General features: G+C 48.0%; 1 protein-coding gene across 17 annotated transcripts in view; it reads left to right on the plus strand.

Annotated features, from left to right (window-relative positions):
• Positions 1 to 2,942: 2,942 nt before the first annotated feature.
• Positions 2,943 to 15,305, plus strand: part of LOC137464253 (uncharacterized) — a 123,539-nt gene continuing 111,176 nt past the window's right edge. For 7 of the 17 annotated variants that reach the window (XR_010994100.1, XR_010994101.1, XR_010994099.1 and 4 more), the window contains exons 1-3: positions 4,679 to 4,761; positions 10,531 to 10,587; positions 10,726 to 10,837. Coding sequence is in view for 1 of the 17 variants with exons in the window: in XM_068175554.1 (XP_068031655.1) it covers positions 3,208 to 3,434; positions 10,726 to 10,837 (339 nt within the window). In the remaining 16 variants the exon portion in view is untranslated. The other 10 variants (XR_010994121.1, XR_010994120.1, XR_010994123.1 and 7 more) reach the window with 10 other exon arrangements.

The raw sequence follows: 15,305 nt of genomic DNA on the forward strand, positions 1-15,305 counted from the left end.
ACGGATCGTCTAAGCCCCCAGCCTGACCCCTTCCACCTTCCCGAGGTTTTGCTATCCCTCTTCCCTAGAGATAGCCTCAGAGTCAGGGGTTCGGACCTCCGCACCTTGCCCAATCTGGACTCCCCACCCCCCCCCCCCACCTTGAGGAAGGGGTCACACGACTGCCCCTGGCAGCCGCGGTGCTAAAAAGGTCCTACTATACTGTACCCCCCTTGCTTTGGGGTCAGCCTCTCTGGGCTTCAGTACCGCCAGGCCTCCGGGAAGTGCCCTGAATTTGGTTGTGAAGCGATTTGCGGAATAAATAAATAGACTCCACAACTCGATATAGTTATGAAGTGGGTATGTATGCCAGCGCCCGGCACAAGTGAGATAGTGCTCCAAAAACTTGTGCCCCGAGCCTCAGTCTGACCCACATCTTTATTCACAAAGGTGTTCCATATGCAATACATTACACAACTTTACCATGCATATTCAACCCCTGGCCCTGCCTGTCCTCGCCTCTCATGCTAAATAGGTCCCCGCCCTTCTGGGCATGCGTGGTTTGCTGTGGTGGTCGCGCGGGTGGTCTCTGGTGGTCTCTGAGGCTGAAGATTGTGGTCTTCCTCCTATTTGAACTTGTTATAAACGCCAATCACTTGGTTTTAAAATTTTAAAAGTTTAATAATAATAAAATAGTTATAAAAATAGTAATACAATTAGAGTAATGAAAATTTAGAGTTAGGACAATTACAAGACAATAAAAAGCAAAGAATTACGGACGTCCGGATGCTCTCGGGCACTTAAGCCCGATAAGCATGCCTTGTGAACAAAGGAATAGTCTTTAAAAGCAGTAGCCTGTTGCATATTCATACATCTCATACATGATGCATAAATTCCTTGCAAATTAAGAACTTTTCTGGTTTTTGTCAACTTTTTCCCCTTAATCCTGGTGGTTCCATAAAGACGGAGAGAAGGTGGAAGAGTGTCTTTTCCGATAAGGAGGCAGTAATTCTTTATGGGCCCCCATCATTGTCATCTCTGTGTGAAGAGTTTCTTCATTATCTCATCTCTTGCTTGAGTTAGTAAAAAAAAAACCCCACATACATAGGTTCTATTTTAACTACAAAACTACATTTACCATACTATTAAAATGTTAATGCAGCACTTCTAATCAATATAACATAATACATATAGTATTCAATTTAATATTTGCGAAAAGCCAATCATAAAATATGCATTTTTCACAAACTCTTGAACTTTTCTCCTCTGTGCATGCGCTTTTGGTCCTTTGGTGCCTATCTGAGTAGGTCTGTCAGTCTTGATAAGCTTGGAGACAGAGGAGCCCCTTTATCTGGGTTCTTTGCATCTCCTGGTCTTCTCTGGCATTGTCCTTTATGCAAGAAGCTTCAGAGATTTGCATTTTCTTATGCCCTTTGTACCATGGCAGAGGTTTCTCAAGTAAAAGGTTAAAATTCAACACATAATTCTACAAACTAAAATTTAAATGTTTTAATTTATTTTGTTAATTCAAGTAAACTCCAAAAATCTCTATTTCAGTTGCCTCTGGTGCCAGTTCACCTGTGAGGCTGTCTGCGTGTCACTCACACCCTTTAAGCGCGGCCCCCCTCCACGTGCCCGGGGGGGAGGGAGAAACAACGGCTTGTTTGCATGTGTGACTATCACACACTACAAGACAACAATAAGGTACTTTTTACTTTCAAATCACCTGTGAAAATTTCAGGTATTACTGGCCAGCCCCGGTACTCTTGGATATCCTTCAATCCAGCTGTGTTGTCCAACTCCGGATGCTCTCGGGCATATCCTCAATCCAGCAGAATTTTTAGGGGCCCCTTCTACACTTTTTGCTTTATTTTATTCCGTGTTTCCCAGTGGATTACGCCAGGGAAATCCTCGGCTCCCTCTCTCCAAGGGGTCCCACCCCTTCCCGGAGACCCAGTCCCAGTTTCCCCGGGGGGGGGGGGGGTTCTCTGTCACTGCCTTCGTCTCTTTACTGGCCCCTTTTCTCGCGAAAAGACGAAACCTCAGCGTGAAAGACTCATCACTCACTTGGCAGGTCTGGGATAACCAGCCCGCCACTCATTCACACGCATTCATTTCCCCCCCCCCCCTTATCCACCCCTTCCAAGCAAATACTTACCTATCCTTTATCCTCGGGTCTTTGTCTTCGTGCACACTTTAGTCTTGGGGCCAATTGCCGCGGTTTTAGGGAATCTTTTCCCTTTTCTTTGTTTTATTGCGTCCTTTTGTCCATCGATCATAACCTGCATCTGTCGGTCACACTAGAGGAAACAGAGCAAGGCTGCCTAATCGGGCAGAGCGCACCTTCCTCACCCTGACTCCCCTAAGGCACCGGCAGCGAGGTGTTAGTAACCATCCTCTGCTACCATAATTGTGAAAAACACCAATCACTTGTTTTAAAATTTTAAAAGTTTAATAATAATAAAATAGTTATAAAAACAGTAATAAAATTAGAGCAATAAGAATTTGGACAATCAGAGTTAGGACAATAAAGGACAATAAAAGCAAAAAATTCCGGACGTCCAGATGCTCTCGGGCAATAAGCCACGAATAGCATGCCTTGTGGAACAAAGGATTTGCCCTTAAAAGCAATAGTCTGTTGCATATTCATATATCTCACACATGATGCATAAATTCCTTGCAAACTAGGGATTTTTCTGGTTTTTGTTGGCTTTTCCCCCTTAATACTGGTGGCTCCTTAAATACGGAGAGGAGGTGGAAGCATGTTTGTCTTTTCTGCTAAGGAGGCAGTAGTAACTCTTGCTGTTATCTCTGTGTGAAGAATTTCTTGATTATCTCATCCATTCCTTGTCCTGGCCACAAAAAGTTATCTTATATCACATTGCTTCTATTTTAATATTATGCTATAGCCTAAAACTATATTTAACACACTACTTAAAATGATTAATACAATATTGCTAAAAAAGGATTAATACAACACTGCTTTCAAACATAACACATATAGTATTCACTTTAATATTTGCGAAGAGCCAATCATATAACATGCATTTTTCACAACTCGATGTGGTAACAAAGAACAAGAAACAGTACTTGTAGCTACTACAGCGTCTTCTACGACCTCGTAGCCCGCCTTCAGGGTCGCAGCACTACACGGGGCAGATCCCTCCGCGCCCTGCGGGCACCAGGTCAACGAGGGCGGGCTCGCCAAGGGGGCGTGGAAAGGCGGAAATGACAGACGAGACAGCAAATCGAGACGCGGGCCACAATCCGTCGGCCCAATGGGCGCCGCGGAGGGCCCGGCTTAGTGGAGGAGGTGTCGGGGCGGACACGGGCGTTGTCCTTGGCTGGCGAGAGTGTCGGGGTGCTGGCCTCTGGCCCTGGTGGCGCCACTACTGTCTTCGGAAAGATTACCGGCAAGGCGTTTCTCTGGTATCGTCAGCGACGAGGACGAGGAGGTAGCCGCACCCTTGCTCTGTGCGCGGTTCCTCTTCCCTTCCCCCCCTCCCCCTCCTCCTGCGCTTGCGGGCATCTGAGCCGAGGACCCGGTGCGCGGTGCCCGGGCGCGTGGCAGGGTGCTGCTGCTGCGGGTGGGTGCAGGGACGGGGGACGGACGGGGCCTCTCTGGGTTGTGGCGCTCTCTACTGCACCATCCCCTAAGCTTGTTCTGAGCCGCACCCCCACCCTCCGGCCGCCGCGGGCGTGCTGGGTTGCTGGTGTTGTCCGGACTCGCCTCGCATTCCACCCCCACCGTGTCGTCTCCGCGCGTAGAGAAGGACCTCTGACGGTAACTTGGCCTCAATGTGTCTCCTAACAGCATCGAAGAGGTTTCGCAGCTTCGCTGTGCTAGGCTTTGGTTCTGAACCTGCAAACTGCATTATTAGGGCAAGGAATTCCGGTTTTCTCTAGTTTAAAAAAAAAAAAAAAAAATTACAAAGTGATCATCCTGCAGGCTGCATGGCTTTCCAGAACTTGTTTCTGTGGGGAAGTAAGACCGTGATAACAGCATGCTTGCAAGGGTCCCGAGTGTTGGTACTGGAAACTAGAGTGAGCTGCTTAGCCCGGGGGGAAACCAATACAGCCGTTACCTATGCGATGTTAACTTTAAGGTAATATGCCATATGACTTAGTTATTAAAATGCTGAACGTTAACAGTTAGGGATGCCTTCTGCTTTTAAAGGCAGAGCTTGCATGCAGTATAGAAGACAGACTCGACCTATGCGCTTGCAGGTTTCCTGTCATTATGCGTGTGTTCGATACTTGAGCTCCCTGTCCTGTGGGAAACAATGGCCGCTGCTCTTCCACTTCACTAAACTCTTTGATGATTCAGTTAAGCCATTTGCTCCAGTCTCTGCATGGCCCACATCCAATAGAAAAACTGCTTAGGAAACAATCAGCCCGAACTAAAACATACTGTAGGTTGTTAATTGCAAGTAGTGGCCTGTCTCCTTCCCCCATTGTCTTGCATGACAAATCCCGCTTCTGGAGGGGGCTCTGTAAAGATGTAGTGTTTTGGGTATAGAAAGCATTATAATCGTGCAAGAGAAATCAATGTTCTGGCTTGCGTTTGTGGTATCTGGTAATCTGCTTCTGTAGGAGTTCAGCAGGGCAGATGGGTTTGCATAAGCTCTTACCTTTCTCTAAAGCTGGTTATGTTTTAACTGTTTAATCTTCCTCCAGTGCCGTACATTCTATGATCTTTCGCCCCTAGACAGGACGCTTTTCCTAGTCATGCCTAAGGAGCCAATTATCGAGTTGTCTGAAGCAGGAGGTTCTGGTGAATCTGTAAGTATTGTGTGAGCTTTCTGTATGCTAAACTGTCCCTGTAGATAGTTCCTCATTTACTAGACTCTTTCCCATCCCCCCTTTCCCCCTTGATAGGGCACAGTAGGGTCCTTTGGGTTTTCTGGCGCTGTCATCTTTTTGCCTCTAGCTTGTAATGGAGTTGAGCTTTTTGACTAAAAGCAGTGTTGTCAAGCAGTGCTGGTCCCTGGGTATGTACTTCTGGTGCAAAATGCAGTGTTGTTTTGGAGCGCAGTCTGGTGCCTATTGTTGTGGTTTAGAGTAAGAGTAGTAGAACTTGCAACCTGCAGAAGAGTGCTTGGGGTTTTTGGCAGGTCAGGGGCAAGGAAGGACAAAGCTGGTTGCGAGGTGCTGGATGTTTTGCTTTTAGCTATGAAAGCCATGTTCAAAGACTTTGTAAACCCACGCAAAAGGCAGCCTAAAGTTTCTTTTCCACCAGGATTGGTTATGTTGCCTGAAGACACAATGGGGGCTTTAACCCGGAGACAAAGTCAGCTTGTGTGGCTGTTTTGTAGTCCTTTGCTGTTTAGCTTGAGAAAAATTGCCTAGCTCTCTTTTGCCCCTATGGCGTGCATAATCGGTCTTGGTAACTTTACTTGGGACGCTTCAGTTGCCGGCAGTCGGACGGCCATTAATTTGACATGCAATGGTTGAATTGCTAGGAATTTGCTAGCTGCTTTCTCTGGGTGGTTCTCTGCTCTCGTTCCTTCCCTTCCTGGCCTCTGCCCTCTTTATGTGTTCCTTTTTCTTTTAGTTTTACTTATTTATGGGTTTGTACTTCCTTCTCCAGCTTCTTGGGCATGTAATGATTGTTGGCGAGATGTGTGTTGCTCACCTGGGCCTGACCAATGGATTCCGGATGGTTGTGGATGAAGGGCCCGAGGGTGGGCAGTCTGTCTATCGCATACATCTACCCGTTCTGGGTGGCCGTCCCTTGGGCTGGCCGCCGGGCTAAGATTTTGGCACCGCAAGAGTTGCTGCAAGCCTACAAATCACCACTGAATGGATTTCGTCTGTTGCCCATCAATCTAGTGGCTTTTGATGTGTAATTTTTTTTTTTTTTCCGTGTGTCTGTGGAAGGTAATAAGAGCTTTGAGCAGCAGTTGCACAATAAAGATTTGTCATGGGGATATTACCTCCGTCTTGCGTGTCTTACTGAGGGGAAGTAGTTCTGCAAGCTCAAACGGTGTCTCCCTGGAATGCAAGTATGTGGAATGTTTCAGCCAGATAACAGCATTTCAGAGACAGATAGTGATTGGCCTGTTTGTGTGAAGCTGGAAGCACTTAGCAGTCTCTGCTGCGTCTTGTAGGAAGCAAAGTCTTAGCTCTTTGGCAGTGGTACGCCAACGTACAGAAAGGCCGTGTAGGCTGCTGCTAAAACTGTAGAAGATACTGTGTGTGAGGCTACATGCATGCTTTCCAAGGGTGGTTTCACCATGGTGCCCTGTGTTGGAAGCATCCACCTCCTGCTGGACCTGGGTGTCCTGGTAACAGGAGTAGGGTGTCAGTTTAGCACTATGTGCATGTAAGCAAACTGTATTGTACCACCCTCTGTGTCATTCTTGATGAACTGCTAATGATGGATCACTTGCAGTAGCTGCCTCCTGTACACCCAACACCTCAGGCTACAAGATGGGTGTTAAATGAGATAGGGGAGAAGAGGCAAACCTTCAAAGGCAGGGTAGTGTTTCTTTTCTTCGCACAAATGACTCAGCCCTGAAAACTCCCCTCTGGGGAAGCCACCGGCACATTCCCACCCAGCCTGTGGGGTCATCTCTGCTAATGGGCCATAATGGACTCAATGGCACTAGGATAACAGGCAGCTGCAAGACTTAGGCCATGAAAGACTCCCAGAACATCCCATGACTCACAGTATTACATTCCTCCACTGTGAAACTCCCTGTCCTGGGGGAGGTACTGAGCATTCTCACCTGAACCTGAGCATATATATAATCTTTGGGTTTGGGGACAATGATGTGGAAGTTCACCTCTGAACAACTGCAAGGACCCTGTTAAAAGAATAAGTTATGTGAAGGGAATAGGCTCTGACAGCTCCAGAGATGGACAACTCACAGCAACATGCTGGGCCCTGGCCATTGCTTACCAGACACTGCTTGGTATGGTACAACGCTTTCAGGAGGAGGAGAAAAGAAACAAATCAACAGGAACCATGTCCACACAAACCACATCTGAGCCAGAGGGAAAGGAAACAAATCAATAGGCACTGTATGGATGCAAGCCATTGCTGAACCAGAAGGACAGCCTAAGCCAGTAGCAGTCGCCCTTGTTCAGAAAAGAAAATCCGCATAGTGAATGACGAGGAAGAGGCAGGACCTTCACATCCAGCACTCGATCCCTATCCCTGGGCAAGCTGCGTAGAGAGTTCACACGCGAGGTAAATGAGTCCATATTGACCTTGCTGCTCTGAATCTGGGATGCCATGGCTAATGATACAATTCTAGATGGTAGCGAAGCCAGGCAACTGGGATCCCTGTCCCAGGGTGTAGCTATTGACCAGGGGATCGGGAAAAGACAGGAAACTCTGAGCCTCTGGCGACGACTGCTGTCAAGTATGAGGGAAAGACACCTTTGTAAGGAGGACCTCCTTGTGCCGCGTGGACAGTGGAACATGATGGAGCAAGGTGTCCGATGCCTGAGGGAATTAGCTTTGCTGGAGATCCTTTTTTTTTCAGAGGACAAGGGATTCCCTAAAAGTCTAGACGGTGTCCAGTACGCATCACAAATATGGGTGAAATTTGCTCAGCTTGGGTCCGAAATATATTCCTGTTACTTAGCAACGCTGCAATGGAGGGAGGGAGAAGATAGGGTGGGTGCATTGGTTAGTAAACTCAGCATTTATGAAGACACTGTCGCTGCCCCGTTACGGGCCCACGTCTCACCTGTGGAAATGAAGCTGGCTGAGCATGTCTCGAGCCTGGAAGAGAAAATTGAAGAGGGCTACCAGAAACTAAGAGAGGAGCTTAAGGAGGGAATCTTCCATCTCTTGCCAGCACAGACGAGAGTCTCTGCTATTAGGAGCAGGCGTCCCCCAGCTAAAGAGAGAGTGTACACTCCACGAGAGAATACTCCCGGCAGCATAGGAGTGGTGATGTTATGTCCAGTCCTCTTGAAGGGACCTCCAGGTCATATTTACAGGAAGGGAACAATAAGTACCATGACCAGAACCAGAGGGGCCTTGCCTCTAGTCAGGTAGAGGGAGAGGCTCTATTGGACTGTGTTGATCCAATGGCCTGGCACATCAGACCCAAAAAAGGATAAGGCTTTAGTTGACACTGGCGCACGATGTACTTTAATGCCATTGAGAAATGTGGGGGCAGAATCCATCTCTATTTCTGGGGTGACAGGGGGATCCCAACAGCTGACTGGACCAGAAGCTGAAGCGAGCTTGACCAAGAAGGAATGGCACAGACACCCCATCATGACTGGTCCGGAGGCCCTGTGTATCCTCGGCATAGATTACCTCAGGAGTGGGTATTTCAAAGACCCAAAAGGACACTGCAAGGAGAGGCAAGGCAAAAGCTGCAGTAGCTGATTTGCAGCTGGCAGAGGCCGCTCCGATGCAAGCGTGGAACCTCCCAAGGTGGCCTGGACTGGCACCGAGATGAGAGAGGTAAAGGCGGTGCTTCCCCTTTCAAAAAGGTTCCTGCAAAGTCACGGGGGTGGCAGCTGGTCTCAGTGCTAGTAGTGGTCGAGGTGCAGGCGGCGGACAGCTGGCGGCTGGAATCTTCTCATCAGCAGCGGGCACAGGTGGGGAAGGTAGGCAGAACTCAATCGTAGTTCTGAGTTGCAGCGCAGCAAAGTCCCGGGTCAGAGCGCACAACCTCCCACGGCACCATGCTGCAGACAGTTTGCAGTTCCCCTGAGTGGTGGAAGAGCCCGCTCCCCCAGCTAAAACTCCCCAACCCCCACTGGAGAATTGTAGTATCCTAGACCAGCCCAGGTGTGAAGGGACCTTGAAAGATCATCTGGTGCAGCCTCTTGTGGGAAAGGGAGACTAGATGAGATTATTTAGCACCCTGTCCTGCAGCATCTGGAAAAACCTCCAGCAACGGGGACTGTTGCAGCTTGTGCCCGTTGTCCCTTGTCTTCTCCATGTGGCTCCCTTGAACTACTGGAATACTGTGTGGAGGTTCCCCCTGAGCCTAGGCAGGTGCCCAACATTTTGCAACTAATTCCTTTGTCATTGCTTGCTAGTCTTCATGCAGATGCTATCTGCTTTTAGATGTTCCTCCACAGCTTTTGGACCATGCTGAGCCCATTTGTCCGAGTATTTAGGACTTAGGCTTATTCTCTGCTTCTGTAAGCATTCAGTGATATCTCTTGCCATCCCCCCGACTATGCCAATTGGTGCAAATGGGTGTTTTAGGTCGCGTAAAGAATCGCCAGAAAAGGTATCAGCAAAAGCAGGTTCTCCAGCCCTTTGAGCATCTTCATGGCCCTCCTTGGGATGCTCTCCAGTCTGTCCGCCTCTTTTTATTGAATTCTGGGGACCAGAACTGGACACAGAGTGTGGCCTGCAGGCATGGCCTCTGTGAGAAGAGGCCAGGGTCTGCTCTGCGCTAGACACAGCTAGTTTTCACCAGCTAGGCACCAGACTTCCCTGAGAGCCAAAGCAGAGCAACTCAGCAAAGCTGGTGGCACCCCTGTGTAAGCATATTTAAGAAAGGGTAAAGCTCTGTCTGGGGCGGGTATTTCCCTGCTGCCCTTAGATCTGGCAGGTGGCTATGTCCTGAAGGAACTTTTTCATCTTATTGTCTCCTCCTGTCCTATTGAGGAGGGGTGGTGAGAGAACAGCTGGTTGCGACCCTGGCAGCCTGCCAAGGTCTGACCTCACAAAGCCTAAAAGGCATATTCTTCCTTGTAGAAGGAGGTTGGTGGCTTGGAGATTTTAGGAACAGGAAAATTAATTGGGGACTGAATGTTGATTTGAGTGAAGGGCAGGTACCAATCCATCTTCTATAACTGCAATTTCAGAAGCAAAGGACAGCTGAGAATCAGGCCCCAGTGATGCTGGTTTGGGTGTTGCTAAGATGGCGTTCATTTCCCCATAGCAGCTCTCACAGTGCCGTGTGTCACATGAAAAAGGGAGGAGGCTTCCTTGACCATTGGTGTGGGGGGATTTACTCAGTCTTTAGTGTTTAATTTGTCTTTGTTTCAGGAAGGTTGAGACCGTTGTGCCCGACCAGTCCGTCAGCATCCCGTTGGGGGGATCCTTCACTGAGCAGTCCTATTGGATCAGAGGCTGGTTCGACTGACTTAGGGAAACACAGCAACAGAGTAAGGGAGATCCCTCAGCATGTCTTCCCCTTTACCCACTGTGTTACCTGCTGCTGCCGACTGGTAGCCTCCGCCAAGGATTCACACTAACAGTTTATGGAATAACACTGTTTATTAATATAAATTGTGACAAGTTAAAGTTTGAAGATTGTCGGTGATAGTGTCTGACTGCAAAAATATATCGGAAGGAATATACAGACAAGCTCTAATCCCCAATAAAATGTTCAGCATGCATAGAGTATGATTCTTAGCCAATAGGCATCTCTATGGGGGAGAAGACAGGTTCAGCCCATCAACTGATCCCAGCAGCTACGATGGAGTCTTCCCTAACTTTTCCCCATTCTCGACTTATTTTTATACTATTTCTGTGTGTTTAGGTGGAGCTTGAGTGACTCTAGTCATACATACCTATGCTACTGATTGGTGTAAAATTCTTTTGCTTTGCTTTTGAAGATGCAGTCAAAAAGAATATAGAGCACATGCCCAGTGAGGGGTGGTTGCACTTTGGAGGTAGGTAACTTTGGGATGGAGGTGTGCATTAATATTATTATTAGGCTTTAATGAAGCATGTTCATCTAAGGAGAGTGATTTCACCACAGTTGCTGGCTCAGCAGTAAGACATCTTCCCCTATCTCCCTTGGTTGACAGGTGGTATGCTGTTTATCAGCTGCAAAGTACCATCGAGTTCCCTTCCCTGCAAGGATTTCTGCAGAGCCTGGCCTTCGCTCCGCTCCACCCTGCGTTCCATCCCCCTTCGCAGGTGTCTGTGTGTATGGGGAATCATCACGGAATAGGTTTCAAGTCATGCCAACTGCATTCCACCCAGGGAGCAGCAACTGTGATTTACCCTATAATTCCCATACTGTTATAACTCCTGTGAGGATGCTAATGTAACTCCTAAGTTTCCTCTAATTGAATCCCCAGTTAGCGGTCCACAGGGTCCCCGGTCATTTTCCCACGCCGTGCTTTGCACTGGTAGCTAGAAAGGTGTTGATCAGGCCCCAGTGTTTTGGCTACTGCTGAGCAGTGTTGGCACAGCATCAGTGCTGTCTCTCCAACATTCTGCCCCAGCATCAGTAGGCTGGGGGTAGGCAAAACCCTGGGAGGGGACACAACCAGGACAGCTGGCCCAAACAGGCCAGAGGGATATTCCATGCCATATGACGTCAGCCCAGAAATAAAAGCTAAGTAAAAGAGGAGGAAAGGGGGGCATTTCTTGTTTACAGTGTTTACCTTCCAGAGAAACTGCTACGTGTGTGGAAGCCCTGCTTTCCGGGAAGTGGCTCGGCAGTGCTTGCTGATCGAAACTAGACGATAATTTTTTTTCCCCCTCTCCTTGTTCATGCACAAACTTTCACTTTTGCTTTAGTAAACTGCCTTATCTCAATCTGCAAGTTGTTTTTCATCTCTCCTGTCCAGCTGGGAAGGGGGAGTGATAGAGTTGTTTGCTGAACACCTGGCGTCTAGCCAAGATAAACCCACACCAGTCCTTTTTGGTTCCTAACGTGAGCTGAGACAGTGGCAGTTATATATCTTGCATGGTATAGTGATAGCAGTTATTGAGTAGCAAGCTCCTGTGCGGGACATGGAGTTTGTCAGGTAAGCTGCTTATCTCTTTGTTTTGTTCAGTTTGGGAACATGTTAATACAAACAGTGGCTCTGTGCTTTGCTGTGGCATTGATGGCTTTGTTGTGCTGGAGGAGCTATTTTCTGGGGACAATGAGGGAATCCCTCTCTCTATCTGGGATTGATGTGTATTGTTTTAGAATGCAGGCGCCTGTGTTCCTTGTTCTTCCTCCTGTAAGCTGTTGAATACTATTAATACTATGTTGTGGTTTGAAAAGCAAAACCAGTGAGAGACTTCAAGTCAGAAATACAATTTATTAGGAAAAGAAAAAAAACTAAATACATGCAATAATAGAAAAGGTAAGAAAACAACCACTGACAGAGTCAGAATAAAACCTGACACTCGGGTGGTGGTGGGAGTCCAGGCTGGAATGGCCTCAGTCTTCCTAAAGTGGCAGATGTGGTTCTGTCGGATCTTGTAGAAGGGTGTAATCTTCCTCTGATGGTGCAGTGGAGAAAACCCCAGCTGTTCCCAGTGGGAAGCTGCCTTGGGTCTCAGGGACCGTGATTATATTCAGTCAGGAAATGCTTGTCTCCTCCCTCTGGGCAGAGCATCCCACAGTGGGATGATGTAATTTCAACAGTCATGCAGTGACATTGAATGGGCCATTAACAACAGATATCTTCCCGGGAGGAAAGATAAGAAGATAAGAGATAAGGAGGAGGTGGAAAAGATAAGAAGAAACTGCTCACAGATGGGAAATGAATAACATCTTGCATTTCAACCTGGGACATACTATTAACTAATACTGTTGGCATACTGTGGGGTTTGTGGAATCTGATGTCATCCTGCTGTAAGACAAAACAAACTGTAGGTGAGGAGATATTGAAATGTGCCCTGAAGCAGCTGGTGCCTGGATGGCAGTGTGTGTGGAAGGATTTGGGCAGGTTCCTAGAGTGGTTATCACCTCCCTATGCCCGGGACTTTACACCTAAACAGGCAATGAGCCCTGGCAAATGGACACGTCACCTGATAGAAGGGTGCCTTAGCTACCCCAATGAAATCCAGCAGCTTCTTGCCCTGTACGGGGGCCTGGCCCTTGCCTGTTGAGCCACAGTTCAGTACTGTCAGAGGAGTGTGGCTGAGGCAGGAATCCAAAGTGCATTTGAGGACACTATGGCTGAGATAGGGACCCAAACAACAACAGCTACAGTAATTGCCCCCAGAAGTGTCAAAGAAAAGGTGAATAAGGAGAGCCAAGGAGTGATCAGCAAGACTCCCTCAGCTTTTAGTAGTCCCATGTGGCCAGTGCAAAAGTCTGATGGAGGGTGGAGGTTAACAGTAGACCGTCGTGGCCTGAATGAAGTAACGCCCCCACTGAGTTCTCCTGTACCGCACATGTTAGAGCTCCAGTATGAACTGGAGTCAAAGGGAGCCAGGTGGTATGCTGCACTTGGCATTGTCAATGCATTTTTCTCAATTCCTTTGGCAGCAGAGAGCAGACCACAGTTTGCTTTCATGTGGCAGGGTGTCCAATACACCAGGAATCGAGTGCCCCGGGGGTGGAAACACAGCCCTACCATCTCTTGTGGACTGATCCAAAGTGTACTGGAAATGGATGATGCTCCTGAACGTCTACAATACGTTCATGACATCATTGTGTGGGGCAGTGAGGCAGAAGAAGTGTTTGAGAAGGGAAGAAGAATAGTTCAGAATGTTCTGAAAGCTGGATTTGCCATAAAGAAAAGCATGGTCAAGGGACCTGCATGGGACATCCAGTTCTTGGGCGTCAAATGTCAGGATGGCCGCCGTCATGTGCCTATGGATGTGGTTAAGAAGATAGCAACTATGTCTTCACCAGCTAAGAAGGTGGAAATACCGGCTTTTGTAGGCCGCCTGGGGTTTTGGAGAATGCATATTCCAGGTTATAGTCAGCTTGTGAGGCCCCTCTATCGAGTGACCCAGAAGAAGAACCATTCTGAATGGAGCCGTGAGCAGCCACAGGCCTTTGAGCAGATCAAAGAGGAAATAGCTTGCGCGGTAACCCTTAGGCCTGTTCAGACTGGACTAGCCCTGCAAAATATACTCTACGCTGCAGCTGGGTAGCATGGTCTCACTTGGAGACTCTGGCAAAGAACATCAAGAGAAACCCAAAGTCAACCATTCGGGTTTTGGAGCCAGGGTTATTGAGGGTCAGCAGGCCCACTACACTCCAGCTGAAAAAGAAATGTTAGCAGCATATTGAGAGGGTTTGAGCATCCTCAAATGTTTTTGGGAATGAAGCCCGTCTCCTCTTGGCACTGCAATTTCCTCTGCTACACTAGATGGTCAAAGGAAGCATCCCTTTGACACATCGTGCAAACAGTGCTACATGGAGTAAGTGGGTGGGTAGCACTGATCACACAACGAGCTCGACTGGGGAAACCCAATTGCCTGAGAATCCATGAAAAAAGGCGGAGATTTTGGAGAATTTCTTTGAAAGGTCACTCGTGCTCAAGAAGCACCACCATATAATGAGCTATCAGAAGATGAATGCGGCCATGCTCTCTTTACTGATGGATCCTGCCTTGTGGTAGGAAACCATCAGAGGTGGAAAGCTGCTGTGTGGAGTCCCACACAACGAGTCGTTGAGGCCGCTGAAGGAGAAGAAAAGTGGCCTGTAGTGTGTCTCTGTAGTGACTCCTGGATGGTGGCTAATGCCCTATGAAGGCGGCTAACGCAGTGGAAGAAGACCAATTGGCAATGCAAGGGTAAACCCATTTGGGCTGCTGCGTTGTGGCAGGACATCACTGCACGGATAGAAAACATGGCTCTGAAGGAATGTCACGTAGATGTTTACATGCCCAAAAGCCATGCCACTGTGGAACATCACAACAATGAACAGCTCGATAAGGCTGCCAAAATTGAAATAGCTCAGGTAGACTTAGACTGGGAGCAGAAGTGTGAACTATTTACAGCCCGATGGGCCCATGAAACATCAGGACACCTAGGAAAAGATGCAACCTACAGATGAGCTTGTGATCGAGGGGTGGATCTGATCACAGAGGCTATCACACAGGTCACCCATGAATGTGAAGCATGTGCTGCAATCAGGTGAGCCACATGAGTACAGTCTCCTTGGAATAGATGGCACAACTGGGTTTTAGAGATGGTGAGGCCTGGCAAATTGACTATATTGGACCACTGCCATGAACACACCAAAGCAAGAGCTTACATACTCATCATGGTAGAGGCAACTACTGGTTGCCTGGAAAAATACCCTCTAAGCCATGCTATGGCTCGAAACACCATCTTAGGCCTTGAGAGACACATTTTGTGGTGTCATGGTAGCCCAGAAAGAATGGAATCAATGAGGCTTGTTTTTGAAATAGCCTCATAAACTCTTGGGCAAAGAAACACGTGGATATATCACATCCCTTATCGCTCACAAGCCTCTGGAAAGATTGAGAGGTATGATGGACTGTCAAGAGGGTTAGGCAATCGGGCATGGAAGCATTGGGATGCAAATTTAGCAGAAGCCACTTGGCTGGTTAACGCCAGAAGATCTGCTAACCGGGCTGGTCCTGCCCAAACAAAACCACTACATACTGTGGGAGGAGATAAGGTCCCCATACTACACACAGGGGAGTGGCTAAGGAGGTCGGTGTGGAATTCTCCTCCC

Source organism: Anomalospiza imberbis, chromosome W, assembly GCF_031753505.1.
Source record: "Anomalospiza imberbis isolate Cuckoo-Finch-1a 21T00152 chromosome W, ASM3175350v1, whole genome shotgun sequence".
Taxonomy (NCBI): Eukaryota; Metazoa; Chordata; class Aves; order Passeriformes; family Viduidae; genus Anomalospiza; species Anomalospiza imberbis.